Source organism: Pundamilia nyererei, unplaced genomic scaffold (assembly GCF_000239375.1).
Source record: "Pundamilia nyererei isolate P.nyererei 1_Seehausen unplaced genomic scaffold, PunNye1.0 scaffold00361, whole genome shotgun sequence".
NCBI classification, from domain to species: domain Eukaryota; kingdom Metazoa; phylum Chordata; class Actinopteri; order Cichliformes; family Cichlidae; genus Pundamilia; species Pundamilia nyererei.
The window spans coordinates 416364-435401 of NW_005187762.1; the positions used below are offsets into that span (position 1 = coordinate 416364).

Here is a 19038-nt window from a genome sequence, read left to right on the forward strand (position 1 = left end):
AATCAAGTATCCTGGAGGCCGGAGTCCGCAGTTTTAAGTCTACTGGTATGCTTCCGGATTAGCTAGAGAGGAAGTAAAGAGAAAGAGAAAAGGGAAACCAGAAAACAAGCAAAGTAAGGAACCGAAAAGATGAATGAAAGGAAAGGAGGAGGAAGCGTAACAGTGAGAGTGAACTGAGGGGAAAAACCTTTTTGGCCTGTTTCATCCCACAGGCTGAGTCCAGAGATCTTTTTGAAAAGGCCAGTTGTTGAAGGAAACCGATGGCGTCTCGACTGCATACTAAAACGCAAAGCGGTAAGAAGGACGTTTTTCTTAGTTTTTATAGCAAAAGTAAAGCTGTCGTGTCAATTTCTCCATATTGATATAATACAAAGTATTTTTCCCTAAATTTAAGGTTGTGTCCTGATTCATTGTTTCCCTGCTCTCCTCCACAGCAACAAGGAGTTCGAATCTTTGTGATGCTCTACAAGGAGGTGGAGTTAGCTCTGGGCATTAACTCAGGATACAGCAAGAGAACACTGCTGCGCCTCCACCCCAACATCAAGGCAAGTACACAAGTGTAAAGGCCTTCTGCAGGTTCATAATGGCTGAAACGTTGCATTTCTTCTCTAAATTTTGGGATATTTTGTTCACCAGGTGATGCGCCACCCAGACCACGTCTCCTCCGCTGTGTACCTGTGGGCGCATCATGAGAAGATCATCGTCATTGATCAGTCGGTGGCCTTTGTGGGTGGGATTGACCTTGCTTATGGACGTTGGGATGACAGGGAACACCGGCTCACCGATGTTGGGAGTGTGACGCTCTCTCACTTGGAGCAGGTCACTTCTTCAATTTAGTGTCACTTTGTGCAAGAATCAAAACATTTTATAGACCTATTTTCCCATCATCACTCTCCACAGATACTTATCTCGTTTCTTTCAAATAGACTAAAGGATTTAATGCTCTGCTCACATTGAGAAAACCCTGCACAGAAACATACCCAGACAGGTGTTTAGAACCCTCATCCCATGTTCTGGGTGCTAATTAACCTGCTTATAACCAAGGGTGTTCCCCAGGGAACCATTCTAGGGCCTCTCAAATTAATAACAGTCTTAGCCACAATATCACAAATTCCTACTCCAACTTTTATGTTTCTGATAGAGTGATCTGCTGCTCAAAGTCTTCTTCTAACCAAGCTTTCTATCAACTGGATAACTTTTTAAAAACTTTTCTTAGTAAAAAATATTAAAAACCCAAAAAGAACAGAGGGAAAATGATCTAAAAATGAACCCAATAGTCATAATTAATATAAATTAACTGAATTAACTGGATCATACTTACATTAAAGAAAGCAGCACAAGAGTGATAATACATCTGTTTTATTACTGTTTATTAGGCTGCAGCTGCCTCTCCCAGCATGGCTGCCCAAGCCAACGGCAGTGGTACGTTTTCCCAGAGCAACGGAAAAGGCGTATTCACTGTGGCAGACTCGATGGACCAGCCAAGGCTAAAGAGTCACGGGAGGTTGAGGAGGACCAGGATGAGCATCAGAAGACACCTGCAGAAACACGGGCTGGCCCATCCCGATAGCGACAGTGACCTGGAGCACGAAGAGTGTGAGTTTTGCAAAAGTGCATGCACAGCACAGCAGATGCACAGAACACGCTTAGGTCAGGGTGCATGGGTGTACTTTCACTTTAAAAAAACAAAAACTGCTTAGTCGACTTTATGTGCAGAGTGTGTGTCTCTGCAAAAATAAAAGATTTTTGCTCACCGGCGCTTAAATTATGTTGTGTTTTCATCCTTGCCTTCAGTATTTTCACAAGGTTTTGATGAAACAGATGCAATTTGTTTAGGTTAGCTTAGGCATGGTAAGACAGACTGTGAGCCACATCGGACTCTATCGGCTAATGATATTGGTCTCTGCTGCCTCCATGTCTCCATCACATGCTGCTCTTTTTAAATAGTAGTTTCATAGGATGATCTAAAGTGGCTCTTTTGATGTTGGAGGTTGCCGACACATAGGTTAGGTAAACAGTACTGTGTGTTACTGGTGTACGATTCATGCCATATTGGGAATGACAGTGCTATGGAAGATGATAGGTGACAGAGTGAGGTAATCATCAATAATCAAATCATCTGCTTTGCCCCCATAAAACTTTGCAAAGATTAATGAAATAGAAAACAGGAATTAAAGACAAATGAATCTAAAACTATTAGTTTAGGTTGTTTTTTGTCTTTCTATGTTAATCTCTTTTAAATACATTTCATCTTAAAATGTAAATTTTTACTAGGTTTATTTATTCCTTGCTTTTATTTTATTTATTTTTTTATTTCGTTTCTTTCTATTACTTTAATAAAAACATTTATTATTATCTGTTTATCTTTATTAAATCAATACATGCGTTCTTTCTTGTTAGCTATTTCTTTACTCTCTTTTTGTTAAATTAAAACATTTCTTCCATTGTTTTCATCATATTTGATGGTGGCGTTCGTGCTGATGCTTTCTTATCTGCCTTGGTCTCGTCAGTCTCTCGTATTATGTGGCCGTCAGAACTGCATGAAGAACAGCTGAAATGAACCTGTAATTAATGAGGTGTTATTAATTAACATGAACTCAAATGCTCCTGCTCAGAGGGAAGAAGGTGATTTGATGTGTGTTTTCATGGGCGCTGCGTTTAGGTTGGTCTGACAGCATCAGCAGCCATCAGGCTCTGATCCCCGGCAGGCTGTCAGAGCCGAGGGTGGCCATACCGCTCGGCCTGTGCCAGGCTGGTGAGTTGGAGGCAGGGTGGCTGCTAGATCGCCTGTTTTGCAGTGTGCTTTGCTGTGGTTTCAGCTTGACTGAGATTTGATTCTGTTTGTCAAAGGTCAATCTAAGCTTCTATTTTTTTATTCAACTTTAATTAAGACACGACATTTAATCAAAAGAATAAATGTTATACAAGGAAAACAATTAGTAGAAATTTTAGTGTGCCAATGCAGTCGCTACTGTATGAGTTATCACTAACAAGCAAGCATTAACAGACCTGATTTAATGCTTCCACCTAATGGGCCTCTATGTGAACCATAAGTCCCGTCACAGTGGGATAGCCAGGTTTTGATTCATAATTTGGGCATGTAGAGAAAAAGGTCTGGCCATGAATGGGAAACCTACAGATGGCAACTCAGAATCGAAGAATTCACCTCAGGAATTTAGAGTCAAAGCAAAATTCAGTGTTTCATGAAACTTAAACTGCCACTAGGAAAACAATATGTTGAGGATAACAAAACACTGATTCAGTCATCCAAACCAGCTTCTACGATAATATATACCTGAGAGCCTCCAGTGTATCCTGGCTTTTCAGTCTTTGAAATTATTTTCTCTTTATTTTAATGAGTTTTGGACACTTTTGTTCTATTGATTTTCTAAACAAAACTAAAATCTCACTCAAAAGTCACAGTTTAATGTTCCCGATCGACTGACTGAGAGAGACTTGGAGCTTTTTATTGTCACTGTGCAGTTTCTTGCACAGCGAAATTGGGTAGCTGGACTACAAAGGTGCAAAAGTTAAAAAAAAAAAAAAAGAAAAGAAGAGAAAACAATATACAACGAGGGAAAAATAAAAAGCAATATGTATGTGTACATGTATACATATATGTGAGTGAACTATATACATGGTGTATGCATTAGAGACATTGAAACTGAAACATTGTGGGGCTGTATACAAGGGCACGTAATAACACGTTTTGACCAAACGACCAAAGGTTCTCAGTGCTGTTATCTAGTCCATTGCACCTGCACACGCAGTGAGCTGAGAACATAAATACATTCATAAACGTCAAAAAAAGCTAAGAAATGGGGGAGTAAGGGGGAAAAAACGCACACACAGGGTGAAAACGTGTATTTGTGAGTTTAATGATAAGGAATCAACCAGCCTTCTCTTAAATAACTCACAGCTCAGTCTGATTGTGGCCTGTTTCAGATTTTCCCTTTAATGATATACCACAGCCTGTAATCACTTTCACTCCATTTATTTATTTTTTTAAACAAACACGTTTCTGAGCGTGTTTCGTTCCTGCAGTAAAACAGCTGCTGCAGGCTTTGTGTTTTTAGCTGCAGGAGGCATTTTGTTTGTTTGCCACGTTCATCTACGTTAATCCTGCTGATGTCATATCACAGGGAACGTGATGCAAATTAAACAATAAGGGCAGAAAAATCACCCCTGCTGTTGCTTCTTCTCTTTGTTTGCACATCTGATACAGTTGACCGTATTAATATGTTTTTAAAATGAGCCTCCAGCCTGGCGGGTAGGTGAAGTGATTGTAGTGCAAACAGGGTGAGTGGAGTTCAGTCTGCTTGCAGCCTCTCTGCCCTGTCCTCCTTCCAGCTGCTGTTTCATGTCTTTAAAATGGCTGTTGAAACATTTTCAACACCCATATATCACTGACAGAGTCTCCATGGCTCTCTAAGATAAGCTGCACTGTAAAATTGAATTAGTTCCCAGAACTTAAAAAGACTATGCAAACTCATTGCCTCAAAACACAAAGTGAAGTTTACTTAAGATAACGTTCATTGCAGGTATACAGTGCTAAGAATAGCCAGGTGTTTCTGGCACAATACTAAATGTTTACCCTCTGATAATCATTTCAAGTTCTACTAAATTAAAAAATAATTTGTGCTAACTTACTTAAAAAAAATCACACTATTTTTTTACAATCCTTGAAATTTCTAGTGCAGCATTTATATTAATATAACACTGAATACAAGTATCATTCAAAAAGAACTCATTTGCTTTCTTAAACATTTTTTTCCTGCATTTGCTGTAGAACAGACCTCAAAGTAGACAATCTCAGGCTCCCTCCCCACCGGAGAGGCGACATTCAATGTCCCACCTGTCAGTCTGGATAGCCCTGACCACCACCCAACACACATTAATGTCAGGAAATCATATTTTTAAAAAGAGCTATGTACAAGAACTTTTCATTGTGATTATTTGTATAATAATTTGGACACAAAGCAAATTTAACTGTTCAAAAACTTGCAGACTTCATTATATATTGTGCAGACAGCGTGGACCCTCTAAACCAGGGCTGGGTAACTCCAGGCCTCGAGGGCCGGTGTCCTGCAGGTTTTAGATCTCACCCAGAGTCAACACACCTGAATCCAGTGATTAGTTCATTATCAGGCCTCTGGTGTAGACACCTCTGCTCCAAACTAAGTTTGTGCGATATGATTTTTCAAGAAATGCAGATTAAGCTGTCGTTGTTTGTATTTACTTACACAGGATGTCTTGTGGAATTAACTCATCAGCGACCGCATAGTGCAGTCATAACGCAACTCTAATATCAGAAGGCAGGAAACGATCAATAAAGAAACAAGTTCCCCAAAGCAAAGAACAAATGAAACAAGAAGTAAAACAGGTTGATCTGCAGTATAATTACAGTTGCAGTTATTAGCAATTGTCACTGACAATTACTAATATATTGGAAAACCAAAATACTTCCCACTCAGGTTATGTCTCTCTGTCCAGCAGCTGCTTTTCTAGACTCAGTTTGATAAGTAAGAGTTTGATGTAATGTGTGCTGTGCTGGTCCTGAGCCTCAAAGACTGTAAGAAGCAAGCAGAGGGAGAAAAACCATTTAGAAGCTGATTTGATCCTTAATAGCTGTGCAGACCCCATACAACCACATTAGACTAACACATTTAGTATTAAAACATCTATTGCTGTGTCTGAATGTGTGATGTTGGCACTGCCAGTTTAGGCCTAAAGAGATATGTGTGTTAAATTAGGTGGTTTTATTTTTTAATGTAATGATTACATGCTTGTTAAAAGAGTCCATGTCCAACTTGTGGGATCTTTATCCCACATAAAAATGTATAAAACGACTTCAGGTGACTGTTGTCTAAGGAGCTTGGAAAGAACTGTTGTTGTTAATTGGCGCTACATAAACAACATTTAATAATTTAATAAAAAGCCAAAGCTCATGTAAAGGTATTAAACCTATTTTTAAATGGCAGGCTTTTTTTTTTGTTTGATTGTATGAAAGTGTACTTTTCATTTGATCTATGACCTCAGTAAACACTTTCCAGATCAGTTTATGGCCTCTATTGATCCACGGCCACTATTAAAATATGGTCCTTATTTGTATCACTTTGGACAATAAATCTCACGTACCGTGCTGACTCCATCCATCTCTGATATACAGTTTAACTGTGGTGTGTGCTTGGATGTGTATTTTTGTCAGCAGCAGTATCTTTGAAAATCCCACCATGAAAATGGTGCGTTGTTTAAACAGCACAGGTGCAACATCAGGAAAACTGAAATGCTCAAAGAACAGACCGTTGTTATCATTGTATATTGACCATATAATGGTTTCAAATAAGTATAATAAGAACTGGTCAAAAATGAACTCCCCAGGTTGGGTGAACTCACTGAAATAGCTTTTATAAGAATAGTTCATTGTCTTCTTTTGATGATAGATAATTGATCAATATCAATTGTTTTTTAGCCTCTGACCCAGTGCAAAATGAGCCTGCGGGGGTCGGAGAGTTGCATGGGAACACGCGATTCTGGCACGGGAAAGACTACTGCAACTTTGTGCACAAGGACTGGATTCAGCTAGATAAGCCTTTCGATGGTAAGCACATCATTGATGGTCTCACTCTTGATGCAGGATGCTTTTCTTTAGGTCTGAACTTCCTGTTTCTGCTTCTTTAGATTTCATAGACAGGCACAAAACTCCCAGAATGCCTTGGCATGACATCGCCTCAGTGGTTCATGGGAAAGCAGCTCGGGATGTGGCCAGACACTTCATCCAGCGGTGGAATTTCACTAAGGTTGGGGGTCATGCTGCTGCTGCTGCTTCAGTCTGAATAAAAATGACAGAACTGGGAAAGTTGTGATCAAAAATTATGTGATCCCTGGTTGAACTGACTTGCACTAAACAAAGTCTGCTTGATTTTCATGACTGTAGAAGAAAAAGTTGATGAGATCTCTTTTCTGTTGCATTACCAGCTTGTGAAGCCAAAGTACCGCTCCCTGTCATACCCATATCTGCTGCCCAAGTCTCACACCACTGCTGGAGAACAGCGATACCAAGTCCCCAACTGCATCCCCACCAAAGTACAGGTTAGTAGAGGTACTAACCCCCAAGTAGGCTATTTTGGGGTTGTTGTTATTTTTGCTGGCTTAGCTAATAGTCATCTGGTGTCAGTTATGTGCCTTAATCTTCGGTGAATTAATTAGTTTTACATTAATTGTAAAAAGCTGAAGCTACAAACATTGGTTTATATACTGTAATATACATTATTATGTAGTTTGTTGTGTCCGGATCAGCCGGTTTCTCACTTTTCAGACAGGAGCTTTATAATTATTAGGCCAGAACTTTGCCACTTGAACTGACGTGGCGTCCCCCAGAGCTCTGCCTTAGGTCCAATTATGTTTCTATTCAAGTCAATTCAGTTTTATGTATATAGCGCCAAATCACAACAGCAGTCGCCTCAAGGCGCTTCATATTGTACAGTAGATCGTACAATTGTACACGATTCCTTTTGCACACACATCCTTTCAGTTCCATGAAGATAATATTCAGTGATTCATATCAAATAACCTTCGTAGAGTTTGACTGCATTGTCTTGTGGTCAGTTTAGGATCACATCAGTTGTGAATAAGATCTTTATTGTCCTTGCTTGGGGTTCTTCCCCAACTCAGAGGTAGAAATCCACTGTTTTCTGGCAGAGAACCAAGACCTCGTACTTGGAAACTGTACAAGGTCAGACTTGGAGGTGCTGACTCTCATTCCAGCTGCTTCACGTTCAACTGCAAAATACCTGCTGAAGATCACACTGAAATCAAACCAACAAAACGTCACCTGAGATACAGTTCAGAGGTTCCCAAAACATAAAAGAGGAATGTTAAAAATGTTATAAATTTTCTACATAGTTATTTGTTTGTAATTTATTTGCTAACCCACATCAGGTTATTCAGCATGGAAAAATTGAGCAGAATAAAATCAAAATATGGGAATAAATGGGAATGCAACTAGCTGATAACCAAATATAGAAACATGTTCACAAGGAACAGTTTCCAACTTTTTTGTAAAAGCTGAAATAAACATAAAAAGGTAATAAATCTTGTCTGTGAAGTTTCCTCTGAGTGACAGGAAACAGAGTCCTGTGACTTATTCCCATCGCTAATCTGTGTTCCCTCAGATCCTGCGCTCAGCTTCAGATTGGTCTGCTGGCATCAAATACCATGAAGAGTCCATCCACAATGCCTACGTCCACGTCATCAAGAACAGCCAGCACTTCATCTACATAGAGGTTTTCATTTTTACACATATAACACCTTCCTGTAGTAGAAGTATAACAACAAAAGTAGAAATTGTTTCTAAACGCTGCAACGTAGAAAGATACCAACTTGATTTTTAAAGCTTCAGCCTTATTTTGGCTTCATGTTCTTGCAGAATCAGGTCTGCGTATGCAGCATGAAGCTTTGATATCCATAGGAGCACTTCGCTTTTCTTCACTGTGCAGAAAATATTTATGACCTTTGTACAGGATATAAGAATGTTTCTGTTTTTATCTCCCAGAATCAGTTCTTCATCAGCTGTGCCGACAACAAATATGTTTTCAACCAGATAGGAGACGCGATTGCAGAGCGCATCATTCGTGCGTACAGGTAAAACACAGATGCACACGCACACAGCGTAACGCTGAAAGAAGACACAGTTTGTCGATGTTTGTGTGGCTGCTGTGTGTTTAGAGTAAAAACACTCCGATGGACTCGACACTCGCTCTGGTTTATTGTGACATTATTTCCTAGAAACACAGTGTTTGTGTTGCTCTGTGTACCTTCCACATGTTTAACAGATGAACTCGGTCTGACACAGTCGAAGAGCTCGTTGGATACTTTCCTTTTGGTTCTCCTCTCTGTGATGTTTTGCTGGCGGGAAGTTTATTCTATCCTGCAGAAACACAAACCTGCCCCGACGTCTCTGTGGCTTCAGTTTATAAACAGTCCAGGATGGGTTTTTGATGAACCTTCCAGCTTTAGTGGATGCATACGCAGGAAAACATGTGTAGCATAATTAATGCATAATTCATTTAAAGATCTTTAAAATGGCCACACTCTGAAGTTCAAATTCTTAATCAAATCTTTTTATTTACACTAAACCAAATTTGGTTTTTTTTACCCGCATAGATACGTTTTTATCTGAGTTTATGCTTCACATCCGTTTTTGCACCAACTTCCTGGGCTCAAAGTCAAAGTTGTGCACAAGAACAATGTCCATTCTGGAAAATTCACGGACTGCTTGTTGTTGTACAGTTATTTAGAGGATTGTTTTGATTTTATAGTCATGTTTAGAAGGACTGAAGTACCTCTTCCTCCTCTCAAGTTACTGAGCTCGTTAAAATAGCCTTTAATGAGTGAAGCGCGAATATAACCCTCTACCAAGCTATTGGATATTTCGGATGTTCTGGTCCTGGAGGCACTGATCTTTGTTTGATGGCATCTTGGATAAGGTTGCCAAACGGATGGACAGTTGATGGATGTTTAATCACCACCTGAAGTGTCAAGCCTGGTAGCGAACTCTGCAGTTGAGGGAAAAGCTGCCAATCATTGGATGTCACCAAATAAAGACAAACGAGTCTAAAATATTGTGAAAAGCCTCATAAATACACTGAAATGTTGTGATTTTCTATGTGTGATTTTAGGGAGGGTAAAACGTATCGCGTTTATGTGGTGACGCCGCTGTTGCCGGGATTTGAAGGAGACATCAACACTGGAGGCGGCAGCGCCATCCAGGCTGTCATGCACTTCAACTACAGGTGTGTGTGTGTTTGTAAGTAACAAAGAATGAGCCATGTTAAACCACTGCCACACCTTACCTTGTAACACACACACCTGTTAGATCTGCCGTGTGTGTGTGGGTGCTGTGTGCCTTCACTCCGTTCCTTTTTTTGTTGAAGCATTTTTTTCTCGCCCACATTCTTGAGTAAACAGGCAGCGCTTCCTGTTCAAACATGCTGACACACACAGAGCTTTGTGTTGTGTGGAATGTGGACTTGCTGCTAATCCTCCTCTGTCTCTCTGTCCCTGCAGGACCATGAACAGAGGAGACCACTCCATCATTTCCCAGCTCAAGAAAGAGAGTAAGTCAGCACTAACTGCAACACCCTGATGGTTACAGGGTGTCACGTAGCCGCTCTGGTTGGGACTATGAGCTCTCTTTGCACTGTATGCACTGTATTTTCCATCATTGTGTCACAGCCTTTAACATATGTAGGGTTAAGTTAATAAATTAGTTCTGAAAAAAGCAGTTTATTTACAGTCAGCTGAATCTTAGATAGACTTTTAATCTCAAATCCTGTTTATCGTGTATATTTGTGCAGTAATGCCTAAAGCTTGGTTTATACTTCTGCGGGAAATCTACGTCCTAACTTGTGTAGTAACCAGAAACTCCTTTTATCCCTAAAATGAAACCATCCATGCCATTCAAGTCATTGCAGCGCAGTGTTAAAATGGGATTCCAGTTACAGTGTAGATTGTTACAGTTACAGTAACTTCAGCAATGTTTTCCTGTAAATTGTAGTTGTAGCAATGAAGCTCTTACCTGAGTCGGTTTGAACATTTTATTCGTAGTTCCCTCGCTCACTTCGGTTTCATTTGTATATCACCAACTCACACTTTTATATTGTAAGATAAATAATCGATAGTATTAGCCAGAGAAGCGCATCAGTCAGTTCCTTATGAGCAAACACTAGGTGACGGTGTGGATTTTCTGCTCTTTCTATACAATTTCAATGATCAAAACCCCCAAACTGCTAAAATAATGATGTGATTGTAACTGTGTGGCGTTTGCTTGCAGTGGGAGATAACTGGATAAACTACATCTCCATCGCTGGTCTGAGGACTCACACTGATCTGGAGGGGAAGCTCGTCACTGAGCTCATCTATGTCCACAGCAAGATGCTCATCGCGGACGACAACACCGTCGTCATCGGTGAGCAGCTTCAACTGAGTATAGGAATTAAATTCCACCCTGAACATGTATAATAGAGAAGCGAGAAATGAGAGCTGCAGAGTGAGACGTGTCAGAAGATTTTAGATGTTTTTAAAATGGTTCAAAACAAAGTCACGACTCAGTTTCCACAAGATAAGACCGTTTTCAAAGATGGAGAGAGATGAAATCAAACACCTGTTTCTGATGAGAGTTTGTCTTTTGTGCAGATTAGTGGAAGATGCTGTTCTTTACAGGAAGCTGATGATCTATTCGGTTTATAAGTTCATTTAAAGACGCGTGCTTCCACAACTCTGGTTTTATTTGGAAATTGCTATAAGAGTTTTAATAATTTAATTCAGAATTACAGAATTTCCAATAAATAGTATAATTTATACATTATTTTGATCACTGATGTCATAGTAGCTGTAAAAGACAATAAGTTTTCTTATTTTTGCAAATAAATGTTTGAAGTAAAAGACAAAAATGAGTGAATCTAAGGAAATTACTGAAGTGGATTCCTTAGATTTGACTTCTTGGTTTGTGTGTTATAAAATCATCAGGATCATTTCATGTCAACAACCAAACGCAAGGAATTACATTTTTGTTTGTTTGTTTTAATATTAAATGATGCTGTTTAAAAATGTTACCTTCTTACTGTGGACAGTTTCAGGCGCTTGAATTAAAATCTCGAGGTTTTTAGTTCAGGTTTTAAACCCACTGTGGGAGGGCACCACTTGTGGCCACAAGTGGCGTCATCTAAAGCCACTTTTTTATATATCGAGATATAAAATGAGACTGATGGGTTAATTTGGGAGGCAATGATTGAGTTTCTCAGATGTTTTCATAAGAAAGGCCCAGAGTGTTGTGTACGGATAATCTGAGAGTCGTTGACACCCGGACGGATGTGGTGGTGATGGGGAGGAGAGTTAGTACAGTAGATTTCAAAGGCAGAATTATCTGATAATGTGGTGACATCAGTATTATAAATATTGGTTGACAATGTGGGGAAGTGATGGTTAAAATAACAAAAATACTCGGCCAGAATAAAGAGATAATCTGAGGGAGCAGAACTTCCTCCTCCAAACTTCATCTCAAGATCTCTTTTCTGTGAATCATCTCTAAGCTTAGGTGATAGTTGGCAGTAACTCTTGTAACTCTTGACCACTGAACAGTGTCAGCATCCTATAATACTGTCAGGATATGTTGCTGATGTCTTGACTGTTTTGTTGCTGTTTGCATCGTAAGGAAATTTAGGAATAAATGCGTTTTTCTCTGTTTTTAAATGGAAAGTTGGTGCTTTTATTTTGCCCACACCCACAAAGACAAGTTTAAAAGAAAAACATTTCCCTAAAAACTGAATTAGCACAAGAAAGTAAAGGTAAACTTTTATTTAAAAAAATCTCTCCTGTTGAATTAATTGTAATTAAGTCTTTTAGTGTCTCGTGGTAGTTTTAGTGAAATGTATTTGTTTAGCTGCAGGTCTTATGATTAGGATGTGATTCTAACATAAAGTGAAGTGAAAACCTCCAGTACACTCAAACTGGCTGTGAGAGAGCTGCAAACAGCCTGAAGCAGAAACCTAAACAGTCTAAAATCCAGTGTTGCAGCGCCCCCTGCTGGTGCCTTCTGTCCCCTGACGCCTGGTTTGATCCTCGGTTTCTTCAGGTTCTGCCAACATCAACGACCGGAGCATGCTGGGAAAGCGGGACAGCGAGGTGGCGGTGATCGTGGAGGACTCGGAGATGGTGGACTCGGTGATGGACGGAGAGCCGTACAAGGCGGGAAAATACGCCCTGCAGCTCCGGCTCGAGTGCTTCAAGTACTGAAAAATGTGCAATTACACATTAGAAAGGCTTATTTGACAGAAACACTGATTATTTTAATGATGATGATAACTGGAAACGTACATTCTCAAATCAGCTGTCCAACGCTAACGTGGTGAAAGAATGGGAGGTTCAGTCTCAGCCTGAAGGAGCGTGTTTGAGGCAAAACCCCTCTTTCAGATTCATTTAATATTAGTGCATTACTGCTCTCCCAACCTCCTTGTTTTCTGACATGGATTCTGCTCTTCACCACCTCTCACTGGGTGCAGATTTCAAACTTCTCAGACTTTCAAACAGTCTCAGACTGCACACCTCTGCCAGTTTGGAAATTTCCCTTCACATCACGCACGACTTGAGTTTCTGCATCCATACTGACATCTAGATCCTGATTAGTTAGTTACATTGTTGTCTTTCAAAAAGAAAAAAGAGAACAGATAAAAAGAGGTGTGATAGTGCAAACATCCACACAGTCACTGCTTCTTAATATGTGGTTCAATCCATGAAATTAAACAATCCAGATGTGACTGAAGTGCAGCCTTTAAGCTTTAAGTTATGCTATATTGTATCCATTTTTATACATAGTCCTTATTTGCCTTTTAAATTCTTTTCAAGTTTGTCTCGAAGTAAATGTGTAAATTTTGTATGACTATTATATTCATTTTCTACCCTTTAAGTCTCTCGGTTGTTTAATGTTATGATGAAATGTAAAGATTTTAAAGCAGGTTGTTGCTCTGTTTTTACTTATTATATTGTTCAGTATATCTTTGTGTGTCTCACCCTCCTCCTGTGTCCATCAGGACGATCCTCGGCACTTACACAGATCCCACCATCGATGTTTCGGATCCAATCAGCGATCACTTCTACAAGGAGGTCTGGATGTCCACCAGCGCTCGCAACGCCTCCATCTACCAGCGAGTGAGTGTACTCCTTTGTATTCAGCTCAACTTTTTCTTTCTTTTTCTAAAATATATTTTTTACATGAGTTTTCTATTATTTAATGAACGATTTAGTCAATATTAAAACTACAAGCATATCAGCTGAAGGTAAAGCTGAACTTTTCCACTTGCTGTCACACAGTCATGGAGGAATACTATAACTACATAATCAGTCATAGATCCTGAATAATGACATGAAAAAATTGCTCCAAGCTCCTGCTTCTCTCCTGCTCCTCCAGGTTTTCCGCTGTCTGCCATCCAGCGACGTCCGTAACATAATGGAGTTGGAGGGCTACCTGGCCAAGGCCGGCCTGGACAAGGAGGACCCGGCTCGGGCTCAGGAGGAGCTGAAGAAGATCCGTGGCTTCCTCGTTCAGTTTCCTCTTCAGTTCCTGTCTGAACAAAACCTGCTTCCACCCATCGGCTCCAAGGAGGCTATGGTGCCCATGGAGGTCTGGACCTGAGGCAGACGGGGCACGTCTGTGTTCGTTGAGTGGAAGGTGGATAGAAAACACTCTGACGCCATTCTGGAGGTCTGACGGGGCTCTGACCAAAAACAGATGAGGTCATGCTGGAGCTTTTTAAATGTTATGATCTCTGTTTCACATCATAGATTATAGCTCATGATTGCATGTTAAGAAGACAGCATCTCCCTGAGTTGAGACTCTCCACAAACACACAGACCGATGTCAAAAATGCTGACATGTTCACAGAGAGCAGAGACTGGAAAAATGAAGTAATCATAGATAAAATCATACATGAAGTTTAAAGGATAAATAAATGTATTGACAACAGGCAATTTATGTGATTTAAATAGATTACCTGGCAGCCTCAACAGGCGTGCCACAGGAAAACAGGTGTGGTCAAAACCGTTTAAAATGGTTGTGTCACACAAGGAAATCACAGAAATCGGAGATTATTTAGAAACACCTACTAATTACTGTGATGAGCTTTAAGCTGCAGCTTTAGAGGAATGTCTGCCCTTAAGGCAGAAATATTTCTGGATACTCATGTCAATAAAGCAGGAACTAAAATGCGGTCAGTTCCCCAAATTTTGTCCAAGCAGGCTTTTGTGTGTTTGTTCAAACCCACATTTGTTTGAGTTACACTAATCTGAAAAAGCTCTAATAAGCTCCAGTTTCTAAACGAATATACGAGACCACACCTGACTATACATCAAGCAGCCACAACATTAAACCTTCTGACAGGTGAATCACATCTTGTGAAAAAACAGTGCTTTGCTGAGAAGCTTTGAGTCCTGGCATCCCATCAAAAGATAGTTGCAGACTAAATGCATACACCCTTTTATGTTACCAACACTCCCTGACAGCAGCGGTCTCGTCCCAGCATGATGAAACATGACGCAAAACCTTCCCGGGAACACGATCTCCACCTAGAGGCCAAAACTTCTAATCTTCACTAAAATCTGGTCGACCATCAGCAGGATGAGCCAGAGCAGGCAGAGCAATCAATGCAGCCCACATTATTAAAGGACAGTCATTAGGGTCGGGCATGGACCTCAAGTCCTGGGCAGTTTTTGCTTTGTGGGGGAGACCACTGCTGTTGCAACGGGTGGTAGCATGTAGATGTGCATGAGCTTGGTCTGCAGAAATCGTGATACATACCAGGGCCCTGGGGCAGAATCTTTAATTGCATCAAAATTACAAATGTTATTCATTTAAACTGCCAGGACTTCTGTTCTCACAGCCTGGGGTGACCACATCATGACTGTCCCCACTTTGTGACATCATACAGAGCCAATAGTGGAAACATTTTTATAAACAGAGGGTTTGGAGCAGTGTGAGTTTTGGGCTCAGCCATGTTTAACATGACTATCCACCATCTGATTTATGACAGAAGGTGGACAGACCTAAATGTTGTGGCTCTTTGGTGTGTGTTACTTTCTGTGTTTAGTAGCTCCAAAAACCAGAATTGACTCTTTGTTACAGACATACAGCAGTTTTGATTACAGCCTTGTAAACGTCACCTCCAGCATGGCGTCAGCTGTGATGTAACATCTATGAACCTAACCTTACAATGTTCAAAGACTGAGAGAGACTCCACAGCTTCCCAGAGCTCATATGTGCACACAGGTTGCTTCTGAACAGAAGCAACAGACATGGGCGTACAAACCAGCAACAGAGGGAGCGATGGACTCTACAGTGCCTGAAAATCTAGGCCTCGTGTTTACAGGAAAAAATGAAATTCCCCTGTCACCGTGAAGCTATTACTCTACCTTTTTTGTTTGTTTTTTAAGTACAGCTTGAGCCTCCGTTCTCTAACAACACTATGCAACGTCCAGCTCTGACTCTTCTGCTTTCAAAAGACACTAAATCGTTAAATCCAGCAGAGCAGAGGCGGGGATGAAGAGCCGGATCGAGCTGTCGGGCGTCTCTGCACATGTTTTCCTTTTAAACTTGTCTCATGTGGCTGCTTTTAATATTTATGTCAAACAGGAAATCAAACGTGCCAAAGATGACGGACTGTACGCTGATGTTAACACACATTCCTCATACTGTGGATTCTGCATGACTTAAGCCTCAAGTGACCTACGTTTATACCAGCTGTACTGATATAGCTCTATGTTGCTGGTTTCTAATTTCCTAATAATAATTTTCTGGAAACCACTACTGTAACTTGGTGATTGGGGGATTTAAATAATAATAAATATTAATTTATTACTTGTGTGTAATTGGGAACATTTTTCTAGATGTAATAAATTATTTTCATTGGTTGACTTTTAGAAAGACTCCAGTTATTGAGATCAATTCATACAACGTGTCACTATTTCCAGGAAACTATTAGGAAATTATAGACTTGTATAAAGCTATTTTATTTTGGAGAAGCATGCATGAAGAGTTTATTAAATTGCTGCATTTCCTTTTGTGTCAGAAAGCGGAAATTTCCCACAATGGCTAACTTTGCATTAACAGGTAATACTGGTTTGTTACTGGTATAATGGATGTTTTATGTCCACCAGGGGGCGGTAGAACAACATGTTACCACTTTAGTAAGTTGTTGTGATGACTGTGTCTGCAAACTGTTGCCAGTTTAGACAAGCAGCAGGAATAAAGACGCGTGATTGTCCATTACTGAGTTCACCTGCTGAATATCCATCAAATCTAATTCGGAAAGTTATGATGCCAAAGTCTGTCACTGTTCCAGATGGTGATTCCCAATGTTTGGTTGACTGAACGACTGAACAGCGGTGCTTGGATAGATCTCCCCTTGGTGAACTTGTGTGTGTGCAGCGTTGCTACCATGAGACACTGCAGTCACATGTTTTTGCTACCATGAAGTCAATCAAAGCTCTCTTATCTTAGATCAGGACGTCTGCCTGTGATACTTGTGATACTATTTGCATTCTGCCTTTTAGTCATTTTAAATTATCCGGTGTTAACAGTCATGGGGGATCTAAAAGAGTAGCTTCTGTCACATTTTCACAATCCTGAATCAACTATTCACCCCAAAAGTCAAACTTTCACTCTTTCAGCTGCATATTTGGTCTCCACCTACTCTAAGAATTGCCTCTTACAGTTCAGCTGCTACATGTAACACTATACTGATCGGCTACTTGGATAGTCTGTGTAGAGTTGAGGAGAATCCAACAAACAAAAGCCTTCAATGCTTGTGGCGTTCCTTTGAAATTGGATTAAGTGTTGGTCCTATTTGGAACAGAACTGCACTTTGGTGTAAAGTGCGACGAAGTCAGACCACAAGACTTTCATGATTTCATATTGACTTTGTGGACTTTGACTGATTTATGTCAAAATAGACAATTTCAGTTTTAACCTTTTTATTGCTCAAATCAGCCCTAACTTCTGGTAATTAAAAGAGGACTTTTGTGGATGCAAACATGGCTTCACCTTGTGGAAAATGTGTCTTTAAGTGCGTTATCAAGAAGATATTACACCAGCTTTGTCTTTGTACTTTGTTTCTGCTCCCCTCAAGTTGCCAAAAGATATTATTGCAGGTTTGGAATATTTACAGTTAAATACCTTCTGATTAACCAGATGCATGAAGCCTCATGCATCAGAATCTTCTGATCTTCTAACACATCTGGAACGCAGCATCACTATTCGTGTCTTCCTCGTTGGTCTGTTCCTCTGCATGATGCTGTTTTGTGCTGTAAATTTGAAATGTAAGGATCTTTACTGACTGCAGCTGACAGCATGACAGCAGCTCGTTGCCATTAAACCGTCACGGACAAACGTGTGAACTTTATAAGCTGAACAGTTTTCTTTAAAGCCATTGTTGAAGCTAATCGGTGTGTCTGTCTGTAAGATAGACCTGATACTTTAATGTTGTTGGAAATTGGGCCTTAAGTGTGCTCTTTCTGTTTAGTCTTCCTCTCTACCTCCCTGTGTTTCTACCTCCTGGTCCAGCGCTTTCTCAGCTCCTCACCTTTTCAGCTTTTGTGATATCAGATTAAATCTAAATCAGAAGCTTAAAATATAAAAGGCTGAGCTCAAATCAATCAACTTAAACACAGAAATATATCTGAAATCTGACTGTTTGCTCGTGTTCTTTGAATCTCAGCTTTTCTCTCGTCTGCCTTTGTTTTTGCTGTATCTCTATAAAAATGCACTTTTTGCACAGTTTCTTTGTGGCAGCCCCTTAAAGTGATCTGCACATCATGTGTTGCTTTTTGAAATGATGGATTAAATAAATGAGGTGTTAACAAGTCATTGAAAAGCATCTGATCGTGTTGTTCAGTGATTCCTTAGTTCAGTTCAACTCAGACTTATACTGAGACGCTCAGTAGCATCTTCTTTAGAGTTTTCTGTCAATCTACACAGAGGCACAAGCACTCACTGTGCTGGATCTATATGGGCTGTTCAGCACCTACGATGTTAAATATTAAAATGTTTTCATTATCAAAGTCTAATTCTTTAGGATTTAAACCCTTGTATGGAAATACATATTTTTTCATGATATCACAATTGTTCTTTTTTGTTGAATGAAATTCAAAATTTATTTTTATTCATAAAAGATTAACATTTTTTTCCTGTAATTAAAATGGAAAGTTTAAAGTTTGTGAAATAGGAACGTCCAGCTAAGAATCCACTGTAGAAAAATACATTTTAAATAAATTTTAAAAACACATTTTATTTATTAATAACATTGTATACATTTTTAAATTCTCAGCATCTATTTCTCAAAGTTATAAAATGCATAAATGTCTTTAAAACTGACAAAAATGCTAAATTCATAACATGAAATGCTGAAATTAATGTGATTAATGTGAGTAGTTTTATGGCTTCATTTATTGGTAAATGTTTGGAAACTTGTTTAAATATTAATCATTTCA

General features: G+C 39.7%; 1 protein-coding gene across 1 annotated transcript in view; it reads left to right on the top strand.

Moving 5' to 3' along the window:
* Positions 1-17494, top strand: part of LOC102196613 (phospholipase D1-like) — a 50023-nt gene extending 32529 nt beyond the window's left edge. Inside the window, exons 12-26 of the mRNA XM_013915783.1 lie at positions 213-294; positions 435-545; positions 637-819; positions 1377-1596; positions 6473-6601; positions 6682-6800; positions 6979-7092; positions 8175-8285; positions 8555-8643; positions 9681-9794; positions 10069-10118; positions 10835-10969; positions 12635-12788; positions 13590-13707; positions 13967-17494. Coding sequence (XP_013771237.1) covers positions 213-294; positions 435-545; positions 637-819; positions 1377-1596; positions 6473-6601; positions 6682-6800; positions 6979-7092; positions 8175-8285; positions 8555-8643; positions 9681-9794; positions 10069-10118; positions 10835-10969; positions 12635-12788; positions 13590-13707; positions 13967-14191 — 1954 coding nt within the window. The 3' untranslated portion in view covers positions 14192-17494. The remainder of the gene's footprint in view (positions 1-212; positions 295-434; positions 546-636; positions 820-1376; positions 1597-6472; positions 6602-6681; positions 6801-6978; positions 7093-8174; positions 8286-8554; positions 8644-9680; positions 9795-10068; positions 10119-10834; positions 10970-12634; positions 12789-13589; positions 13708-13966) is intronic.
* Positions 17495-19038: the final 1544 nt, after the last annotated feature.